Source organism: Grammomys surdaster, unplaced genomic scaffold (genome assembly GCF_004785775.1).
Source record: "Grammomys surdaster isolate TR1022 unplaced genomic scaffold, NIH_TR_1.0 843, whole genome shotgun sequence".
Taxonomy (NCBI): Eukaryota; Metazoa; Chordata; class Mammalia; order Rodentia; family Muridae; genus Grammomys; species Grammomys surdaster.
The window spans coordinates 5,383,730-5,407,037 of NW_021605262.1; the positions used below are offsets into that span (position 1 = coordinate 5,383,730).

Sequence of the window (23,308 nt, forward strand, 5' to 3'; positions counted from 1 at the left end):
GTGAGGATGGCCTATAAGACTTGGGCAGTATGAAGGGAGGACAGATTTCATAAGATTCTTCTCTCTAGACTTGAACATCTTTAAGTGAACAATTCACAGAGAAAGGCCCACTGGGAAACAGTATGTCACAAGTCCCATCTGATTAAGATGTCTTCATTTTTACATTTTCTTCCTCTTTTTAAAATATTTTTGCATTTCTGAACAACAAAGGGGGGCTAACCTTTTAATAACAGCATCCTAGAATCAACAAATTTTGATCTTATTTTTAACACATAATTTGTAATGTAGATTACTGGCAAAAATACATACCTACTTAGGAAAGAATTCATTTGCTGAAGACACAAAACCAATACCTTTGTTTTCAAATCTTCACTTATTTGAGCAGCAACTTGAAGATTCTGTTCAAACATCTAAAAATTGAAAAAGGGAGACACAAAAGGAGAACAATAGTATAAAAGAACATGGCATTAAGAATTATAAAACATCTCACAAGAGCATAGAACAATGTTCCCATTAATAAAATCCTACCTGGGACATCCTTCTCCAAGGTCTACACTGGTTAGTCTGCCTGACTCTGTCTGCTTGACACATCTTCTCCAATCTGCTAGAACTAACCTGGAGCCCTTGTCTAGTGCCCTGGCCTAGTCTGGTCACCCCTGTTGCACCTCAAACAACCTCTAGGCATCTCCCATGATCCACTCTGCCTACTCTTGACTCACAGGCCCCTACCACACAATATTCAACCTCTCACTGAGCCAGATCTACTCTCACATCCCAAGCTTGGACCAGAACACACATCCTTCACAGCAGTCCAGTCTCCTTTGTCCACATGCTTTCATTCCTACCAAACAATTTCCAGCCTCTAGACCCAACCTGCCTATGTATCCTGTCCTCTCTTCTACCACAACCTGCTCTGTCACATCAGACACAGAGCTAACAAAAGAACACCTAGAACTCGTCACAAAAATACAAGCAATATGAAAGATCAAGCCTTTGTCTCTCCTCCAAAATCTACCATATCTTATAGAAATGTTTTTCAATAAGAATTACCTATATGAACCTCAAGAAATAGAATTCAAAAGAACACATAAACTTTATCAAAGAATTCAAGGAACTTAAAGAAGCAGCCCAATGAAATTATGTACAAAGAACTGAATAATGCCCAAGAAAATAGAAATATAAGGCTAATGAAAATGCTGAAGATGGTCCAGGACTTGAAGAACAGAATTCAATAAAAATAAAGAAAAAGAAAGAGAAGATTCAAACTTATAGAATCAGAAATGAACAGGGAAACAATATAATAGATACCAAAGAAATTCAGCTTATTATAAGGGAATACTTTAAAAATCTGTACTCTATTAAGATGAAAAATCTAAAAGAAATTAATTTCTAGATTTAGCAAAACCATCAAAATTAATCCAAGAAGAAGTCAACAACTCATACCAAATGATAAAATTGAAATAATAATAAAAAGTCCAGGATCAGATGGATTCACAGACAAATTATACCAGACTTTCGATGAAGCTCTACAGCCAACCATTCTTTTAAAATTTGAGAGGGGAGAGAAGAGGGAGCAAGGGAGTGAGGGGGAGGAGCAAGAAGGAGGAGGAGGAGGAAGAAGAAGAGGAGGAAGAGGAAGAGGAGGAAGAAGAGGAGAGAGGGAGGGAGAACTTCTATCAAGCTAGTATCACTCTAAGACCAAAACCATGTAACAACAACAACAACAACAAAACTAAAGCCCAATATGTGTAATGAACACAGATTCAAACTGTTTGATACAATATTTGCGGCGAATACAGATACATCAAAAAGATGACCAAGTTAGATTAATCCCTGAAATGCAGGGATAGTTCAACATACACAAATCAATAAATTTAAGAAACCACATAAATGGATTTAAAGACAAAAATTACATGCTCATCTCAACAGATCTAGATGAAGCCTTTGAAGGGTACAGATGTTGTAGTGGCATCTATATGGTTGGTGTCTTTTCCCAGCAAAGGAGAATAGTGACTAAGTACAGGTAAGTGTAGGCTTCACCTTTCTTCAAGAAAACTTCTCTTTGCAAGAGATGGAGATCATTACAGAAAACTATAACTAATCAAAACACAGAATTGTGGAGCCCAGTTCCAACTGATACATTTACAACATAACTCTTGTACCTAAGGCTCAGGGATCACTGTGGAAGAGGAGGAGTTAAGACTACAAGAGCCAAAGAAACAGGAAGTTTGCTGTGAGACTGTGTCTCCTAGAAATTTCAGAAGTTATACCTGTGAAGCCTCACAATACGGCTGCCAAAACATGCCGTGAACAAGGACAGTACCAACAGACATGCTAACTTGGATGAGAGAAAGCTCATGAGGCCTTAACTCTAGACAAAGAACTAGGGGCAATTATGGAATGCTGAGAGTAGGAGAAATAGTCTTCCTAAGGAAGAAGACACCAACTGGTTATCTAATATGGTGAGCTCTAAAAACATACATACAAGTAACATTATACAGACTGAGCAGGATATATTCATGACATTAAACATATGTGTATAGTCATACACATAAATATATAACAGCAATTAATAAAAAAGAGGCCATGAATTTGAAAGAGTATGGAGGGGTATATGAAACAGTCCAGAAAGCCATCTTCCAGTTAACTCGCCAAAATGACCAACACAAAGGGAAAGAGGAGAGGCACTCGGTATATGTTCTCTAGGCCTTTTAGGAAACATGGAGTTGTTCCTTTGGCCACATACATGCGAGTCTATAAGAAGGGTGATATTGTAAACATCAAGGGAATGGGTACTGTTCAAAAAGGAATGCCCCATAAGTGTTACCACGGCAAAACCGGAAGAGTCTACAATGTCACCCAGCATGCCGTGGGCATCACTGTTAACAAGCAAGTTAAGGGCAAGATTCTGGCCAAGAGGATCAACGTGCGGATTGAGCATATTAAACACTCGAAGAGCAGAGACAGCTTTCTGAAGCGGGTGAAGGAGAACGATCAGAAGAAAAAGGAAGTCAAAGAGAAGGGCACCTGGGTTCAGCTGAAGTGCCAGCCTGCACCACCCAGAGAAGCACACTTTGTGAGGACTAATGGGAAAGAGCCCGAGCTGCTGGAGCCCATTCCATACGAATTCATGGCCTTGTGTATAAAAGAAATAAAGGACCCAACTGCAGAAAAAAAAAAAAAGAAAAAAGAAACAGTCTAGAAGGAGAAAATGGAAGGAGGAAATGATATATTATAATCTCAAAAAAGAAAGTATAATTAATAAAAAAAATTATCTGGCAGTTGGAATAGTCCAAATTCAAAGAAAACAATAAAATTATCTGAAAAACAATAAAGTTAAACAATTTCTCTAAGGGGCAAAAAAGCCCACCACACGATTTTCTAGTTACCTTCAGCCTGAGTTCTATCACAGGGAAATATTTACCCTTTGATTATAACCATGAGGTGATAAAGTGTGACAAGAGGGCTGACAAAGAGGTGGGGTCATGAGAATAGTTATGTTCACTTATGTGCAAGATTAAACTCAATTATGTGGCATTTTAAACACAAGTCTTAACCATTTACCAACATGGAATGTAAAAGAGAACAGAACAGGAGCACCAGGTACAACCAATATAATCAACTTCCAGTTCAGACCCAAAAAGATCTTCTGGAAAATCTCAAGTGATCCTGGATAACACTACTTGCTGTAATTCTGAGCCTCAGTTTCTTTAGCTCTAAAAAGTAGAGACAGAGATATCAGGAAAAGCATGTTCTTGACATCCACATTGTGAAGTCTAAGGTATTTTCTGTCTATAAAACCAACAGATCCAATTAACCACATGGGAACTGGGAACTTTAAATCTAGCGCTTATACCTGGAATACAATAGCAGGAAGTGTAGTCTGATAGTAGCCATCCTGGTCTGCTTCTGGCTCTGTTTCTTTGCTCCAGTCTTTCTTGTCTGTTTCCAGTGCTTTCCGAAGCCAGGCAATGATGTTGGACTACAAGTTTGGTATTATGGGAAAGAAAAAAACAGGCTCTGAAGTATACCAACATTTTCCCTATAGCACTTGTAGCTGTATAGACCAGATACAGCTTTTCACAGCAAACCCTGCTTCCAAGCATAGAGCCTGCTAGAGCAGGCACTTCATATGCAGTTCACTGGTATGCAATGCTCATGCTGGTCTTTCTGTATGTGGACCTCCAAAACACTAACTATAGATAAAGAGGGAAAGGATCAAGAGGGCTATTGATGAACATTATGCTGGAGGACAAAACCAGATGTCCAGCATCTGATGGTTAGGCCCAGGACTTTAGAGAACAGACTTGGCAGCCCAGACAGCTCAGGCCATAGCAGAACACAGCTCTGCAGAACCCAGGGATTCTCAGTAGTGGCTTAGATGCCATCTTGCTGCCTCTTCCGTCTTACTGAGACTGTCTAATGGTTATGAGGTTGATGTGGGACTGGCCCCTTTGTCCCAAAATTCCCACCTCACACTGGAATACGATGCTAAGGTGGCTCATGCACCCTTAGACATAAAGCCTTTCGAGCCAAATAGGTGGCACAGGTTGTCCCCTCCAGCAGAAAAGACTCACCTATCTGTGAAATACATTCAAATGAGCTCCAGACCCAGGTCAGAGTCAGGTATCCCTTCTTTTACAGAAAATGAACATGCCCAGACCATTTGAAGAACAGCTAGTCTATTGAGAAGAGTTAGTTCATATGTCTCACCACATTACAGACAGCCACCACAGCACTTTCTGGGCCTGCAACCCAATTCTACTTACCGTGAGGGTTGACATGTATGTGTCAAGCAGCTCAGAGACCACATTTGGAGAGAGGAGAGGGTCCAGGGCACTAACGTCCACTTCTGGGGCTAGCTCCACATTCCCCATCATCTCTGTACTGCAGTGAAAAGCAGGTGTAAATGACAAACCATAGCAGAACACTCAAATAACACTCTCAAGTGAATCTACATGTTTGGCTAGACATGTAAATGCATTATCCTAGAGATCTCAATGCTGACACTTCTGTAACTCCACAAAATAAGGAAGAACAGAAGGCCTCATGAATGGAAAACACAGAATGAAAGGTCAAGTATTTGGGGCCACTCCATGATGTCACCATGCAGGCTACACAGCCACTTATGTAATCTCAATATGGCTTCTTCACACTGCCAGAAGCACAGGGAGCTTGCATTCAAATGCAGGAAACAGTCTGCAAAGGTCTGTCTGTCTGAATTCACTGTGTCTCTAGGGCTGAGACCAGGACCATGCAAACAGAGATTGTCAAATTGTCACACTTCATTAAGTAAGAAGATAATGGGCAAGTACTGTTATTTGGAACACTAAGCACTGTCATAAGTCACTAATCCCTATAGGAGGGTGAGACTGAGGCAAGAAATAAATGTTACCAAAGGAAACATGTTTGCAAGGAAAGAAAGATAACACTCATTTTATTGTGTAGAAGGCAAGGAAACAAATGCTAAGTTTCATAGAAAATATATTTGTGCATGCAACTGGACTCACAAAAGTCTAGGACTCATTACTTACAACACTGATACGCGTTATATTACATACTCAAATATATTATTTAGAATAGCATTCTTGGTTTTTTTGTTTTTGGTTTTTCGAGATAGGGTTTCTCTGTTCTCTGTATAGCCCTGGCTGTCCTGGAACTCACTCTGTAGACCAGGCTGGCCTCGAACTCAGAAATCTGCCTGTCTCTGCCTCCCAAGTGCTGGGATTAAAAGCGTGCACCACCACCACCCGGCTAAAATAGCATTCTTTCTGAGTGAAAAAGAACTTCATAAAAACCTGCACATATTAAAAGACTACTTGTTTAATCTTGGTTATCTAGCACCAAAACCTCAATGCCCTGTGTTTACAGAGGAAAAATGGCTCAACTTCTTCAGAGTCCAGTGTAATAAAGCATAAATGATCAATGTGAAGAGAATTCTTAAGAACAAAGATACTTTCAGCATGTCTCAAGAGAAAGAAAATTAAGCCAGAGAGCTGTGCAAGTTCCATAAACATGCATCATAGTCCAGTACACAGAACTGGATAAGGACCCAGACACCAGCTTTGAATCTTGCTCCCATGTCACTAGCTATGACAAGTAAAAATATTATTCCCTCTGTGCCTCAGGTACCAAATGGAGGTGATCACAGTATATATACCACCTGTCTCATGTACATTCAACTGGGTTCACAAAAGTCTAGGACACATGACATACTATGGTCTAGGCCTTACAATGTAAATGACTACAGAATGGAATAATAGAGACTATTTGGACCTCATAAAGTGATAAAGGCATAAAGTCCAGGACTATACGTATAAATGCTACAAAATAATGGGGCTGGAGAGATGGCTCAGTAGTTAAAAGTACTTTCTGTTCTTCTGAGGACCTTAGTTTATTTCTCAGCACCCATGTCAGACAGCTCACAGCCATTTGTAATTCCAGTTTCAGAGAACTTACCTCTGGCATCTGAAGGCACCTGCATTCACATATACATAACTATATGTAAACACATACATACCTCCATATAATTAAGAGTAATAAATGTTTTTAAAAATTACCAAATAATGATCATCATCCACGTGTAACAATTTCTTTCTGTTTATAGCACTCTGTATTGAGGTACAGAAAGACTCTACTATAAACAGTTAAAATCACATATACACAAAATAAACCTCACTGTTAAAATCATGCTTTCTTTCTCCATGGTAACAAGAAGGGCAAAAATAAAAAAATTTCAGTATATTATTTAGCAGTTTTCTATCCATAACAGTAAAGTTAAAATTAATAACTGTTTTAATTACCTAATCTTAAAGCATCTCACAATAGCCTTCCACTGACATTTCTTTCAAAGTCCACCTTTAACTACTTCATGCATAAAGTGGCTCCGTTCCTTCACATAAAACAATAGTCTCAAGCTGCAATGCAAAATGAATAACTGATCTTTCCATAGAGTTTACATATTTTTCTATATATTCTCATTGCTATTTCTTTATTTTTGAGATAGGTCCTGCTATTCTGTTCAGGCTGTGCTCAGATCATCTTTCTACTCAGTCTCTTGAGTTCGGGAACTACAGGTATAGGCTACTAAGTTGTTGTACAACTGTTTATATTTGAATGATTAACTGTTACAGTGTACTGGTGAGAAAAACAAGGCCTGTGATCTCTTCACCAACCTGTTGACTCTGGAAATGTCACTGAATTTCCTAGGGCTATATGCTCCCAACCTACAAAACGTTCCCATACTATATTTGTCTCAGGAAATCACTGTGAAGAAGCAAGAATGCACATAGTGACCACAGAAAATAATCAACACCATGGTGCACAACTGAGTGCTCAAGGGAGATGGGAGAGACCATGAAGAAATACTGTACCAACATGACAGGCTAGTTCATCCTCAAGGATAAGTCACCAATAGGCAGAACAGAAAGACCTTCACAAGCCAGAAAAAGACATGGGTTCAAAATGCATAAGATTGTTTGTAAATGGTTGGTCAGTATGCAAAAGCAGAAAAAAGGAAGTTTCTAGATAAAAAGACATGTAGGCATAAAAGCAATTCTACCTGGTGTAGGTATTTAGGACCCATGTCAAGAGGCTCACAATCTCATTGGCCTCAAGGTCCTCCGACGCAAGGTCCTGCATCCGAGTACTCAAGGCCTGGTGGTACATGCTCAGGAGGTTCTTAAAGATCTCATAGTGAGGAGGGAAGCACTGGACCATGAGGTTCTTGGCAATGATGAGATCATCCAGGACATACTTCCTAATGATCTCCAGGTGGCGCACAAGCCACATCTTGTCAGATTCTCTGGTGTCTGCCTGTGTACCTTCGATTCTAGTTGTTACAGTTCTGTCCAAGATAGCAAACATTTTTTCCTTCCAGTTTTTGGGCCTTCCAGGAGGAACAAACCCAGTTTGCTTTTTTCGATCAAGTATCCGCCTGTCAATTTTTTCTTCCCTTTCAATGATTCTGACCACAGAAACCAGCAAGGTAGGATCCCGGCGGACAGTGACCAGTGATCTTTGCAGCACCATCCACAGCTGCTTAGCCAGCTCATCAGAGAGTCCCTGTGTGCTACCAAAGTAGCCATGAATGAGGGTCATATCCCGTTTGTTCCCACTGTCCATGCGGTACTGCTCACACATTAGCCCATCCCGTGAGCACTCCAGATCCATTAGCTTCCGGTGGGCTTGCAGGAGGGCTCCTTGCTCGATGAGATCTTGGGTCTCCCTCACAATCTCAGGCACTAAAAAAAGGTACAAGTCGACTCGGTGAAAACGCATATAGATGACAGCAGGTAAAGCAAGAGGCACCTGGCATCCATCTTCCCACCTGGAGAGCAGCCCTGACAGATCCTAATGGTTTTAAACTCTGGAGACTATGAAAGACTGTCAATTTTCATAAACCTAGCCATAAAAGGCCTGACTAACAGAGTATCAGTTCATTTTTGGACATATACAAAGTATAAAGAAGAAAGTGAAGAGGGGTAGGATGAAGTTAGATAGAAATAAAGTTTTTACATGTTAGTGAATTCACGATGGTATAAATTCAATCTGGAGGTGATAACAATTTCAAGACACTAGATGTCAGTCCTACAGTAACCACAAAGAAAATATCTAAATACATAACACAAGTCCTACAGTAACCACAAAGAAAATATCTAAATACATAACACAAAAGAAAAATGGGAACTTAAGTATTTCATTAGAAAAAACATAAAAACTATAGTATATGATATAAGGAACAAAAAAGTTCAGCATATGAAAAACAAACAGTAAAACCCTTTCTTACTAGTATTTATTTTAACTATAAGCAGTTTAAATTCTCCAATCAAAATAAATAGTAGAAAAAAAAACATTTTAAAAGTGATTTAATCATGAGCTAGGAAGATGATCCAACATTTATGAGCACTTGTAGTTGTTCCAGAGAACCTGGATTCAGTTCCCAGCATCCATCCTGTAACCCTCACAAACATCTATAACTCTAGTTCCAAGGAATCCTGCACTGTCTCCTGACCTCTTTAGTCACTAAGCATTGCATATAGTGCATATGTATACATGTAGGAAAAACACTCATACACATAAAATAAACATAATTTTTAAAAAGTGATTCAACCATACATGTCTACAAAAGACTACCCTTAAGCTGAGACTATTAAAGAAAGATTGCTCGTGTAAATAGTAACAGAGTCAAAAGCAGTATTACATGAGACAAAACAGCTTTAAGCAAATTGAAGGAGGATATAACAGAAGGGTCTATTAACAAGATGGTACAGTTACAGTTATGACAATTATTGTCATTTCTGCACCTCAAACAGACTACAATAATATATGAAGCAAAAACTGATACAACTGAAGGGAAAGGCATGGCTCTGTTAGGATCACTGGAGACCAGTATCTTCTCTCAGTAAGGACAAAACAAGCAGAAAGTGTGTGAACAAACTGAGGATCTATGCAATACAGTAAAAACTAGGGACTCTCACTCAAGCCCAGCCATATGAAGGAGACCTGATGAATTGCCTAGAAGGAACAAAGACCAGCAGGGTCCCTAGAAGAAACAAAGACTAGCTGAGCCACCTGGAAGGACACTCCCTAACCTGTTGAGCTGCCTGAAAGCTGTGCAATGTGCTCTGAGATCCCAGCTATGTGAGCTGGCATCCATGCTTTGACTGACTTAAGTTGTTACAGCTTTCTGAGTCATTTCTGTTCATGGAAAACCAGATGGCTAAAGGCCAGCATAAGAATACAATCAACAAAAACCTGGACAATACAGAACCACAAGAATCCAGCTATCCCACTAGAGCAAAGATTCTAACACAGCTGAATTGAAAGAAAATAACCTTAAATCTAATCTTATGAAAATGACAGAGGCTTTTAAAAAGGAAATGAACAGATCCCTTAAAGAAATACAAGAAAATACAATCAAACAGGTGAAAGAAATAAACAAAGCAGTTCAAGACCTGAAAATGAAAATAAAAGCAATAAAGAAAACACAATCTGAGAGGATCCTGGAGATGGAAAACTTAGTAAAGAGAACAGGAAATACAGACACAAGCACCACCAACAGAATACAAGAGATGGAAGTTAGAATCCCAGGAGTAGAAAATATAACAGAAGGAATTGATACATCTAGAAATGCTAAAGCTAAAACATTTCTAACACAACACATCCAGGGAACTTGGGACATTATGAAAAGACCAAACTTAAGAATAACAGGAATAGGGGCTGGTGAGATGGCTCAGTGGTTAAGAGCACTGACTGCTCTTCCAGAGGTCATGAGTTCAAATCCCAGCAACCACATGGTGGCTCACAACCATCTGCAATGAGATCTGATGCCCTCTTGTGGGGTGTCTGAAGACAGCTACAGTGTACTTATAATAAATAAATAAATAAAGTTTAAAAAAAAAACAAAGCAAATAAATCTTTAAAAAAAAATAAATACAGTTAGATCTATGCCACACACTTTAAAAAAAAAAAAAGAATAACAGGAATAGAAGGAGAAGATTCCCAACTCAGAAAAAATCTTCAACAAAATCTTAGAATAAAATTTCCCCAACCTAAAGAAAGACATGCCTATAAACATACAAGAAGCTTACAGACACCAAAAAGAGTGGACCAAAAGAGAAAATCCTCCTGCCACATAACAATTAAAACACTAAATGTACAGAAAAAAGAAATAATATTAAAAGCTGCTAGAGAATAAGGCCAAGTAACTTAGAAAGGCAGATCTATCAGAATTACACCTAACTCCTCAACAGAGACTTTAAAAGCCAGAAGGGCTTGTGCGGCTGTCTTGCAAACCCTAAGATACCACAAATGTCAGCCCAGACTAGTATACCCAGCAAAACTTTGAATCTCCATAGATGGAGATACCAAGATATTCTATGACAAAACCAAATTTTTGAACAGAACACTCATAGCTTAGGCACTAAGATCAACAACTAACAAATGGAACCTCATGAAACTGAAAAGCTTCTGTAAGGCAAAGGACATGCAGTCCATAGGACAAAATGACAATCTCACAGAGGACTAATATCCAAAATATATAAAGAACTCACAAAGTTAGACACCAATAACTCAAATAACCCAATTAAAAAATGGGGTATAGAACTAAACAGAGAAATCTCTAATGACTGAGAAACACTTAAATATTCAACATCCTTAGTCATCAGGGAAATGCAAATCAAAACGACTCTGAGATTCCACCTTATACCCAGTCAGAACGGCCTTAGCCATTTTGATCTTATCAAAACCTCAAGGGTTTGCTGGTGAGAATGTGAAGCAAGGGGACCATTCCTCCATTGCTGGTGGGAGTGCAAACTCGTATAACCACTCTGGAAATCAATTTGTCAGTTTCTCAGAAAGTTGGGAACAGTTCTACCTCAAGATCCAGCTATAATACCACTCTTGGACATATACCTACCCAAAAGATGGTACAGCATATCACAAGGACATGTGTTCTACTATGTTCATAGCAGCCTTATATATAATAGCCAGAATCTGGAAACAACCCAGATGTCCCTCAACAAAAGAATGGATACAGAAAATGTGGTTCATTTACACAATGGAATATTACTCAGTTATTAAAAATTGAAGACATCATGAATTTTGTGGGCAAATGAATGGAACTAGAAAATATCATCCTGAGTGAGGTAACCCAGACCCCAAAAGACATATATGGTATGTACTCACTGATAAATGGTATTAGCCAAAAAATCCAGAATACCCATGATAGAACTCACAAACCATATTAAGCTTAACAAGAAGGCAGGCCCAAGTGTGAATACTTCAATCCCTCTTAGAATAGAGAACAAAATAATCATGAGAAGCAGAGGGAGGGAGAGACCTGGGTGGGAGAGGGGAAGAGGTGGAAAAAAAGAGTGGCAGGATCAGGTATGGGAGGGAGACAGTAGAGAAGCCCAGAGGGCTAGGAGAATGAATAGAAGTATGTGGCAGTGTAGGGTGTGGGACAGGGGAAACCTCTAGAAAGTCCTTAGCTGAAATGCCTAATAGTAAGGATACAGAATCTGAAGAGACCACCTCCAATAACTAGACATAGCCCAAAGTTGAGGGATGGAACCACCCACACATCTCAAAATTTTTGACCCAGAATTGTTCCTGTCTAAAGGAAAAGCAGGGACAAAAGTAGAGCAGAGATTAAAGGAAAGGCTGTGCAGTGACTGCCCCAACTAGGGATCCATTTCATGGGAGGACAGCAATGGCTAGCACTATTATTGATGCTATGTTGTGCTTACATACAGAAGCCTAACATGGCTGTCCTCTGGGAAGCTCTATCAGTAACTGACTGAGACAGATGCAAATACTTACAGCCAACCACTGGACTGAGCTCAGGGACCTCTATGGAAGAGTTAGGGGAAGGACTGAAGGAGCTGAAAGGGATTACAACCTCATAGAAAGAACAATAGTACCAACTAACCAGACTCCTCAGAGGTCCCAGAGACTAAGCCACTAACCAAAGAGCATACATGGGCTGGTCCGTGATCCCTCCCACTCCTGCTACATATGTAGCATAGGGCTGCCTTGTCTGGCCTCAGTGGGAGGGGATGCACTTGGTCCTGTGAAGAATTGATGCCCTAGAGGAGGAGGATACTAGAGGGGTGAGGTGGGAGTAGATGGGTGAGTGGGGGAGCACCCTCTTAGAGGTGAAGGGGAGGGAGGATGGAGTAGGGGCTTATGGAGGGGGGACCAGGAAGGGGGACAACATTTGAAATGTAAATAAATAAAATAATTAATAAAATAAAATTAAATTGAAAAAAAAGTTCTCAAACTTGTTACCCAACTTTACAACTTAAGGATCTGGTAAAAGGAGACAGGTTAAAGAGATGGTTCAGTGGTTAAGAGCCCTTGCTGTTCTTACAGAGAACCCAATTCACTTCCCAACACCCACACAGAGGCTCACAACTACCTACAATTCCAGCAACAGGGACTCTAATGCCCTTTTCTGACTTCTGCAAGTCCTAGGCATGAATGTGGTAGACATACATACATATAGGCAAATACTCACACACATAAAATAAATGAATCTTTTAAAAAAAGAGTAACTAAACCCAAAACCAAAAGGAAGGAAATAATGGAGATCAGAATACAGATAAACAGCAGAGCATATAAAAACCAATAGAGATAACCTGGTCCTCTGAAAAGATTAAGGAAACTGGCAAACCCTTAGCTCAAATGGTCTAAGACAAAAGAGTCTAATTAAAATACAAAAGTAGGAGTATTATTACTAATTCTTCAGAAATTGAAAAAGAGACTGTAAAAGCGAACAGTGAAAAACTGAACACCAAGAAACTAGGCAACTCAGATCAAAATTTTTTTTGGATACAAAATCTACCTGACTGAAAAACAAAGCAGTAGAAAATCTAAACAGATCTCTCTATAAAGAAAAACCCTATCCCAGTCACATCACTAATTAATTGGCCAAACACGTAAAGAACTAGCTCAGTGTTTGGAGACAGCTGACACTGTTCATGAATGAGCTGTGGAGTATTCTGCATTCCATAACACAGTACCAACTCTGGCCAGTCAGTCAGCCTCTGCCTCTTTTCCAGGATCCTCACAGCTCTGGCTGTCACACTGAGAGACTCCTGACCTGCCCTGTTCTGCCCAAATGGCTCTCGTCTCACCTGTTCCCTGGGCTGTGCATTTATTTGTCCTAGCTTAAGAACTGCTCTTCTCCCAGCTCCTCTGTCTCAGGGTCTGCCTCCCATCCTGCCTAGGGAGCTGCCCCTCTAAAGAACATGTACTTCTACCTCTACTCTTGTGCAGTAGACTCCTAGTCACTCATCCACGGCTAAAATCACTGGCTCTGCAGTGTGTGTCTGTGCAGCACCCAGACACAGGTCAGTATGCTCTCCACTGGTCCTTATTTACATTTGCTCAACTGACCTTTTCCATTCATGTTCAGAGAAGTTATGTGAGCAGGCAGAATCAAGCTTACTGTTCACTCAAGGAAAGGCCTAAAAAGTTTATAGCAAAGAAATGCTGGTCTGCCCCTACTAATCTCTCAGAGCTCCCAGTGTTTAGAGGAAAAGCATGTGTATAGAAAGATAGCATCACGAGTGCTCTAGAGCCACCCCAATCATCCCCCAATTCCCCTTTCCTATCTGCCACTCACCAGAGAATATGTTCTTGAGGTTCTCCACAGCTGCAGCCAGCTGGCTGTGCTGAACCACTGCATCTTTTACATCTTTGAGACTCTCAATGGTGTTGATGCTCTGCCTCCAGTCCTTGCTGACATCAGCCAGTGACTGCTGGATATCCTTGACATCATTCAATGCATTGTGGAGCTGGCTTAGGCCTGTGCGTACCCCATCTAGTTGAGACTGGATTGCAGCCTAAAGGAGAAACCATGCAGGTAAGCAAAGCCAATGATAGCCATACATGATTTCCAGAGGAATACATTTCTCCAGGGAGGATCAAGTTCAGAAAGAACTATTTTCAAAAATTACCCAATTTTAGGGAAGAAAAAAGACAAAAGAATAATTTAATGGACTTATATAGTAACTTTTTGTTTTTTTCAATACTGGCTGGGAACAGAACAATGTCATATTTTAAAGCTTAAATAATACTTTAAAAGATTCATAAGCAGAAAGCAGAGAAAAAGGCGGTTTCATTCAGGAGATTACAGAAAAGAATAAATTTCAAAAGGAATAGATTAACAAAGGAGATCAAAGATACTATCATATCCAGCTCAGTAAACCAGCAAACTCTACCTGGGTGGGGAGAAAGCAAAGACCAAACAGTTCAAGTGACTAAAAAAATAACCAACAAAATTACAGTAACCAGCAAACTGCTCTCAGTAACTCAATAAAAATGATATTCATTCTCCAATTAAAAGATACAAACTAACAGACTGAACTGGAAAACAAATAAACAAACAAATCAAGATTCAAGTATCTATTATCTCCAAGAATCACACCTCATGGGCAAGGATATTCACAGACTGAGAATGAAAGACAGAAGTTGATTTAATTTGGAACAAATAAAAGCTGAAAAGAAGGTCCTTAGCTGAAATAGGATAAAATAGACTTCACACAAAAATTAGGCCACTATTCTTAGATCTAATAAAGTAGTTTTAAAACCAAAACTAGCCATAAGACATAAAGACCAATGCGTATTAATTAAGAAGCAATCCATCAAGAAGATATAACAATTGTAAATATATATGTACCAAATAATGAGTCTCATGATTTTATAAAATACTACTGGATATAAAGAGATAGATAGACAGGTTCTGATAACTTCAATAATCATTTAATAAAAAAATTCTACTGTTATCAATAGGTCATCTAGACTAAAAATCAATAAAGAAACTTCATTAATAAATTATACCACAAAACAAATAGACTTAAAAGCTTATCTATACACAAGCATACCTAATTACTGACACTGCAAAATGATTTGTTAGCTATAAAACTGGCACTTGACTTCACAATAGGATTGTTTTTTAATTTCTTGTTTTAAATAATAACCTTAGTATTTTATGTTGGTCGGCATTCATAGCTTCACCTAACAGGTCAGACACACCTGATTCTACAGAGTATTCAAGACAACATCTGAATAATACACATTCTTCTCATCAAGCTATGGAACTGTCTCCAACACAGATCACATTTTAGTCCATACAGTAAGTTTGTTTTAACAAATAATTCAAATAATTTCTTTTCTTATTAGGTCACAATGGAATAAAATAAGTAATCAACAGAAAGAGAGACCACGGAATCTGTAAAAATAATTGGGAAACTAAATATAATAATCTTGAATGATTAGTAGGTCATAAAAAAAATCAGAGTAGAAATTTAAAAATTCTTAGTAAATGAAAATAAAAGCACAGTTTATCAGAACCTTTAGGATATAGCTAAGGCTATCTTAAGAAAAGTTCACAGCTTTGAATGCTTACATGAAAAAAAAAATCAGAGATCTCAAACCAGTTAACTAAGGATCTAATTCAGGATCGTAGAAAAACAAGAACAAGATAAATTCAAACAGCAAAAAATAATAAAGACCAGGATCAGGACATTTTAATGGAAATTAAAATGGCAATACACAGAATCAACCAAAGAGTTAGTTCTTTGAAAAAAAGAAAGAAAGATTGACAAAGTAACCAAAATTGGAACAAAGGCCCAAATTAATAAAAATTAGATATGACAAGGGGAACAACAGATACCAAGGAATTCCAAAGGCTCGCTAGGGCATAATTTAATGCTATGGCCCCCAAACTGCAAGATCTAAGAAATGAATAAATTTCTAAATACATATGACTTACCCAAATTACATTAAGGAACATAAACAACTTAAACATAGCTAAAACAAATCACAAGACAGAAGTAGAACAGAGACTCCAAACAAGGAAAAGCTTGGGCTAGACAGATTCTTCACTAAACTCTACAAGACTTTTAAAGAAGAGCTAATACCAATGCTCCCAAAACTGTTTCCGAAAGCAGAAAAAAAACCCTACCAAAATCATTCTATTAACAGAGTATTACCTTGATACAACAGTAGTCTAAGGAATAACAATAATCACAACAACAAAGAAAATTACAGTAGATCAACTTTCCTGATAAACATAAAAGAAATAAAATTGCTAGTAAAATACTCATAAGCTGAATTCAAGAACCTATCAAGAAGTTCATTATCATAAGAAAATTGGCTTGATTCCTGGGATGCAAGAATAATTAAAAGCACAAACCAATAAATATAAGACAGCACATAAATAAGATTGAAAGGCAGAAATCACATGATCCATCTCAATAGATACAGATAAATTCAATACCTTTCACAATAAAATTCCTGAAGAATTTAGGAACAGAAAGAAAATAAAAAGTATTTATGACAAACCTATAGCCAACATTATACCAATGAGTAAAAACTCAAAGCATTTCCTCTAAAACTAGGAATGAGCCAAAAGTGCCTACTCTCTTCACTCTTGCTGTAGTGCTGTAAGTCTTAGGTAGAGCAATGAGGCAAGAGAAAGAAGAGGAATACAGATAGAACAAAAGTAAAATTACCCTGATTTACAGATGGCATAACCCTATATTTAAAAGACCTTAAAGACCTCACCAGGAAACTCACAGACCTGATAAACACTTTCAGCAAAATAGCAGAATATAATATCAACATACCAAATCAGTAGCTTTTCTATATAGTAGTTAATAGTTAACTTGCCAAGAAAGAAATTGTTTTTGTTTTTTTCTTAAATTTCACAGTAGCTTCAAAACAAATAGTATATACCTAGGAACAAACATCAGCAAGGAGAAGAAGGAGCTCGGCAATATAAACTTTAAAACATTAAAGAAAGAAATTGAAGAAGACACTAGAAGACGAACAAACCTCTTATGCTCATTTAATTCTGTGAGAAGGGCAGAAGCAAAGTCATGCAATCCTCATTAAAATCTCAATGGGAATCTTCACAGAATTGAAAAAACAAATCTAAAGTTGTTATAAAAGCACAGGACTCAAAAGAGACAAAACAATTTTATGCTGGAAAAAAAAAAGTGTATTTTGTTTGAAATACCCATAGAGGTCAGGAAATTACTAAGGGGCCATGAGGAGAGCTGTTCATAGGAGGAAAGACAGAATGTATTACTATAAAGGGCTAAAAGGAAATAACAGAATGGGCAGGGTTAAACTGAGGAGAGGAAGCAGAGGGTACAGCAGAAAGAGAATGGGAAAGGCGTAAGGACACCTACTATTATAGAAATGTCTTAAACAGACATAATATAGAGTCAAAACGGAGTGATGTCACCTTGACACAAGCTAGAGTCATCTGAAAGGAGGGAATCTCAGTTGAAAAAAATGCCTCCATAAGACCCAAGGTGTAAGGAATTTTCTTAGTGATTTATGAGGTAGGGCCCAGCCCATGATGTGTGGTGCCATTTCTGGGTTTTATAAGAGAGCAGGCTGAGCAAAGACATGGGAGCAAGTCAGTCACCAGTACCCCTCTGCATTGGCTCCTGCCTCCAGGATCCTGTCCTGTTTGAGTTCCTGTCCTGAATTCCTCCAGTGATGAACAGTGCTGTGGAAAGTATAAGCCAAATAAACCCTTTCCTCCCCAGGTTTTTTTGGTCATGGTTTTTCAACACAGCAACAACAACTCTAACTAAGACATGGAGTAAGCCTGTCACAGGGCAACAATGCCCCTAATAGACTGGAGGCTAACAAATAAAAAGTCCAGTGCCAGAAACAGGTTGTTTCTTTTGGAGCTGTTGGCCAGTGTGGTCCCATAGACCTCAAACATTAAAGGCTAATGCATTGCTCTTAGTTATGCTTCCAGACCTTGATGGTAAAAGACCTGTTGTTGAAGATACTTCATACTTGAGTGATAGAACCTGGGAAAATGAGGCTGCTACGGACCCAGAAGCTTCATCCCTACTGAATAACTATAGTGCTGTGAGGGTGCTATGCAAGCTACCAGAAGAGAAAAGAAACCATCAGTCATACTCAGCTGTAAATTCTGTGAGCTACAACAATGAACGGTCTGTCAAGACATGTCTATTGGTGTAGTCGTGGCACAAACACCATGGGAGTAAACAACTACTTTCTGCTTGGATTTAAACCCAGCTCCACAAGATAAAACTCACCCCTGGCATCACTGTTGAGCCAAGAACCCATGGCTAAACAGTTCACAGGCCTCGGGAAAGAACCTACTATTATTTTGCTAAAGGGACACAGTATTAAATTGATTTCTAATGACTTTCATTACACAGATCAGTGCATCCCTTGATCCTCACCTGAGAAGCTTTCACTTTCAGTGGATGATGTTTAACGTGGAAACTCACAACTAGCCAAGGTGCAGAGAATAAGAAAGTGTAGAATGCTCAGCCCTAAAGGGAACATATTTCCTGTACCTCACCTCCCCCTCCAAAAAAAAGTTCAGTCAGGGACCATTGTGGAAGAGGTAACAGACAATGTGTAAGAGCCAGAGGCAGTGAACAGTCACACGGACACATTGGGAGAACTAGAGAAAACAGTAAGAAGAAAGACAAAAATATCGGATTTTCTTTCATATACAGAATCTAGATTTAAATATATATGTATATATATACACATATATATTATACATTATATACTATATACTATATATTATACTGTGTTGACTAATTTTATAGCAACTTGACACAAGATAGAGTCAACCTCAGTTGAGAAATATTTTCATAAAGTAGGGCTGTAGGCGAGCAGGGTAGTGGGGAGCAGAAACTGAAGACAAATAGCTCTGTCCCATCATTTCTATGGTCTCCTACCTTGAGCCTGGCCTCCACAGAGGCCTTCTTCCGAGCCTCCCTTCTTCGATACTGCTCGACTTTGTCCAGCTGGTCTGGGCGCTGAAGCATCCCAGCAACCCTTTGGACTGCTGTTGCAACAGCCTCCAGGTCTGTCTCCTTCATAGTCAAAAAGCAGGCAGAATCTTTGCACATGTCATACCACAAGTACACTATATACACAAAGGAGAAGGAATGTTAAAATGAAGTGATGACTCCACACTTACCATGCAAAGGTCATGTGATCACCACCATGCAACTAATGGAGAATTTCTATGACATTTAAATTAGTAAACCAGAAATGAAAGCTGAACTTGGGTCATAAACTCCTTAACAAAACTGCAAATCTTCAGAATTCAATTGCTAAGAAGATTTTACCCTAACAGAGAGAAGCTGGGATATCTCACAGGCATAAGACAGTCACACAGAGAGAATATTTATACAGGGTCTTAGACTATGTCAAAGGAATCTCTAACACAATTCTTAGCCCTATAAAAGACCAGCTTTTCATTTCTAGAGTTCATCCCATTGCTGCCCATGTACATGGGGTAGTTACTGGAAGACAACAACTATATTACATACACCTGAGCAGCCCAGTGGGCAAAAAATGAGTCTTATGACTCCTTACCACTGGAATCTGGGTAACCAAGATTCCACTTCTTATTTTTTAACACCTCTAAACACAAAGGTAAGACAGCAAAAGGTATATATTGTCCTTACTTGAGTAGTTTGTTTCCCCTAAGCACAGATGTGCTAGGTCAATCAGCCTTCAATCTGAGATCCAACGCTATCCTAGTCATGGACCTTCACAGGCTATTGCTGACTATCCAGCAAATGAGGGAATTAATAACATTGTTCCCTTTGATTTCAGCTACTCAACATCCACAGATGTGATAAAGACCTACCTTCTGGACACTTTCACTCTCTATTCTCAAGTAGTTTCAGAAAACCACTAAAATCCATTGTACATTTCCAGTTATGTAGCTTCTCCCTGTGTATTTCTCTCTCTGCGTTTTTCATTCAAGTGGAACAGCATTGCAAACGCTATCTTCATCTTCTGACTATAAAATTACACGTACACAAATAGGAAATCTGAGCAGGCCACTTCTAACAGGGCTGACTCATTGCAGTCTTTTTTTTTTTTTCCTTTAGTTTGACATATTATCCTCAACATTCCCAACATTAAAACTTGTATAATTCTATTTGCAGGGCAGGTATTAAACTCAATACCAAACCACTCCAGCTGACAGGTGAAAGGCAGTCCAGTGGTAGTGTTACAAGCCAGATGCAAAAGAATCCACTCATAAACCTGAACATGGAGAATCAAAAAGTAAAAAATAATACGGGATCGCCAACAAATCTGACTCCAACGGCAGCTTGAGGACTGTCAGATTTCAGGCTTCAGGGCCAAAAGGGAACTCTGAGGCTGGAAACAGCCCCGACCAAGGGGATGGGAGGGACGCACACCGAGGACAAACCCAAACCCGCCCAGGGACCCGCACCAGACAGTGTTGCATCCCGCCAGAAACCTCGGCCGATGCTGTCCCTAGCCAAGGACAAACCCACTGAGGGGTACACGGTGCCAGAGTCGAGGGCCCAGCGCCCCGCCCACCGCACAGTGACCCAAGGCTGTCAAAGCAGAGCTTCCTCACCGTCCGCGCCTCGGCTTCCACCGCCCAGAGCCGGACCGGAAGTGTGCAGCGTAGTCACTTCCGTTTCCGGCGTCTGGGCGGAAGGACCGGACCTGGGTAACCTTGAAGACGCTGTGCCGGCAATCTTTCGGTAGATTCTTTGGAAGCTTGTCCTGCTTCTGCTGACACAGGGATTACGAATCAGGCCCGGCTCCGCCGACTGACGTTTGGCCCTCTCTCGCCCCTCTTTTTTTTATGTAGTACTTGCTGTACCCACCGCCTCTCAGGATTCACCTACTTAGGTTTGCCCTTGCTTAGTTTCTTTCCGAAGCTACCTTGGTCTCTCCACACCTCTCCATCTCTTCACTGTGTCTTGTGTTCAAGGTCCCACTACTTATATTTCGTGTATTTGTTTCTTCTTGGTGTCCTTGCCCTCATCCCCTAGAGGTTTCAGACAGCTAGTAGATTTCGAGTGTTGAGGACAGTGGAACCACAGTGGAGCGGTTGGTAGCTGCTCATATAGCACACAGAGGCTACAAAGAAAACAAAAACGCAAGCAAAAAAAAAAAAAAAGCAGCTGATGGAATTCCTCCAGCTGAAGGAAGCAACGAAGCATCAGGTTGTTGCGGACCTAGAACAGCCAGAAACTTTGTTCCCCTACCTCTGCAGATACAGAGACCCATCAGGTATGACAACTCTGCCCTAACAGGTCTTATTTTTTTCCCACCTTTCCTGCATACACTTTTGCTGAGTTGTGTGTCTACCCATAACATCACTACAAAGTCTGAATCTCCCAAATCAATGGGTGATGGGGCAGATGTTCAATAAATGAAAGAACAATGTAGGTAACCTGTCATAAGAACAATGAAAATTATATGATGAAGTTATCAAATTATCTTTTGAAGATACAGACCCTCCCATAGTGTAGGAGTTGCAACTGGGGAAGTGTCCTGGCCCCTTAGTTTATGACAAAACAGGAGGAATATCAGCTTCATGAATGTTTAACTGCAAAGTCAGAAGACACAGCTGCCAAGACAAAACTGCAGTTTTCCTTGGTTACCTTATCTAACCCTCATCTACTGCTGCCCACTATGTAGTGGAGTGTTTAGTCATGGTGCTCCCTAACAGATTCAGTTAACTAGCCTAGCTAGAGGTGAACTGCTTCAGTAAATGACTCAGCTTCTGTTTCCTTTCAACTAAAAGAATAAATAATGAATAAATAGAATGAGAATCTTGAGTTTTGTTTTTGGCAATCCACAGAGTGACAAAGCTCAGAAAACACTTGGGGGTCATTGGATGACTATGCTAAGCATACTTTTGAGTGTATAGGTAAGTTCATAGGCAGGCAAAGGAATAACCAGGACCAAGGTAGGGAAAGAAAAAAATAAAAGTAGTGAGTAAAGGTTCTGCTACCCCGAAGCAGGAAGAGTGTCCCCAAAGCCAGTTATACACCCACCCAGAGAAAGGGAGAAGACATGGATTCCAAGTAGGTGAAGAGCAGACAGAGACTCCTTCTAGAAATCCAGATCATCTCAGAGCTTCCTTGGTGAGCACATGGATCCAGAAACAATCTGTCTTGGGGATGGCTAGAAGGCTACATGGCTCTGCTGGGCCTTAGGGTAGAGAAGGCTGCCACTTGGGACAGATTCTTCCTCCTCGGCCTGAAGAATAGTGTAAAGGCTTAGCCTTTAGCAAAGAAAATCCAGAAGGGCTCTTTGGGCCCCCTCAATCTCAATAGAAGTGAGTCTTGATGTGGCCAAAACCTGTCATGTTCTCAGAGGCCAGACTTCTTGATGAGCTACAGAGTAGATGTTATTAAATATGCACCAAAGATACAGAATTGTGGCTTCCAAACAAGTAGAACAGAGACAAGGAAGAGAGCATAGAGGATTTCAGACAGCAGAGAATGTGAGAAAAGGGAGACTTGATGATGCATAATTGGAAGAGAGTGGGAAGTAGAAATATGTTCAGATGAGTGCAGGTGAGTGGATTAAACATGGTGAAACTGTTATGAGAAAATTTAAAACATAAGGAAACAAAGGGGTTAGTAGTGGAGGAAGCTTTCTCGTAATGGCCAATTAAGCCTGAAAAAAATTGTAGGTGGTGACATTAGCATCAAATTGCCTAGATTTTGTCAAAGTCCACAGACTGTTGTGAAAATACAAAGCACATAAGCCATAAAGGAAAAAAGTTAAAATGTATCTATTGCAGGATAAAAATATTCTTGAATGAAAGGTTTCCTCTACTATGCCTCCCTCACTCTTTGCAGGCAGTGTGAGTCTGGGGTGTCCTAGGGCACATGAGGGTCCCGACCTCCAATGAAAGCAGCGGAGGACCTAAACCCAACCCTTAACTCCAACCTTTCTACTTCTACATTTATTATCCCCTTCTGCCATCCTAGAA

At 39.7% G+C, this 23,308-nt stretch overlaps 1 protein-coding gene across 2 annotated transcripts in view; it reads right to left on the reverse strand.

Annotated features, from left to right (window-relative positions):
• Exoc3 (exocyst complex component 3) overlaps positions 1-20,952 on the reverse strand; it is a 31,238-nt gene extending 10,286 nt beyond the window's left edge. Inside the window, exons 1-7 of one of the 2 annotated variants that reach the window (XM_028782742.1) lie at positions 20,927-20,952; positions 19,257-19,447; positions 14,132-14,351; positions 7,562-8,243; positions 4,770-4,887; positions 3,857-3,982; positions 310-410 (exon numbers count right to left, since the gene is read on the reverse strand). In XM_028782742.1, the coding sequence (XP_028638575.1) occupies positions 310-410; positions 3,857-3,982; positions 4,770-4,887; positions 7,562-8,243; positions 14,132-14,351; positions 19,257-19,430 (1,421 nt within the window). In that variant the 5' untranslated portion in view covers positions 19,431-19,447; positions 20,927-20,952. Of the gene's footprint in view, positions 1-309; positions 411-3,856; positions 3,983-4,769; positions 4,888-7,561; positions 8,244-14,131; positions 14,352-19,256; positions 19,448-20,803; positions 20,880-20,926 lie in introns of those variants that run through there. The other variant, XM_028782743.1, reaches the window with a different exon arrangement.
• Between the last annotated feature and the right edge of the window lie 2,356 nt (positions 20,953-23,308).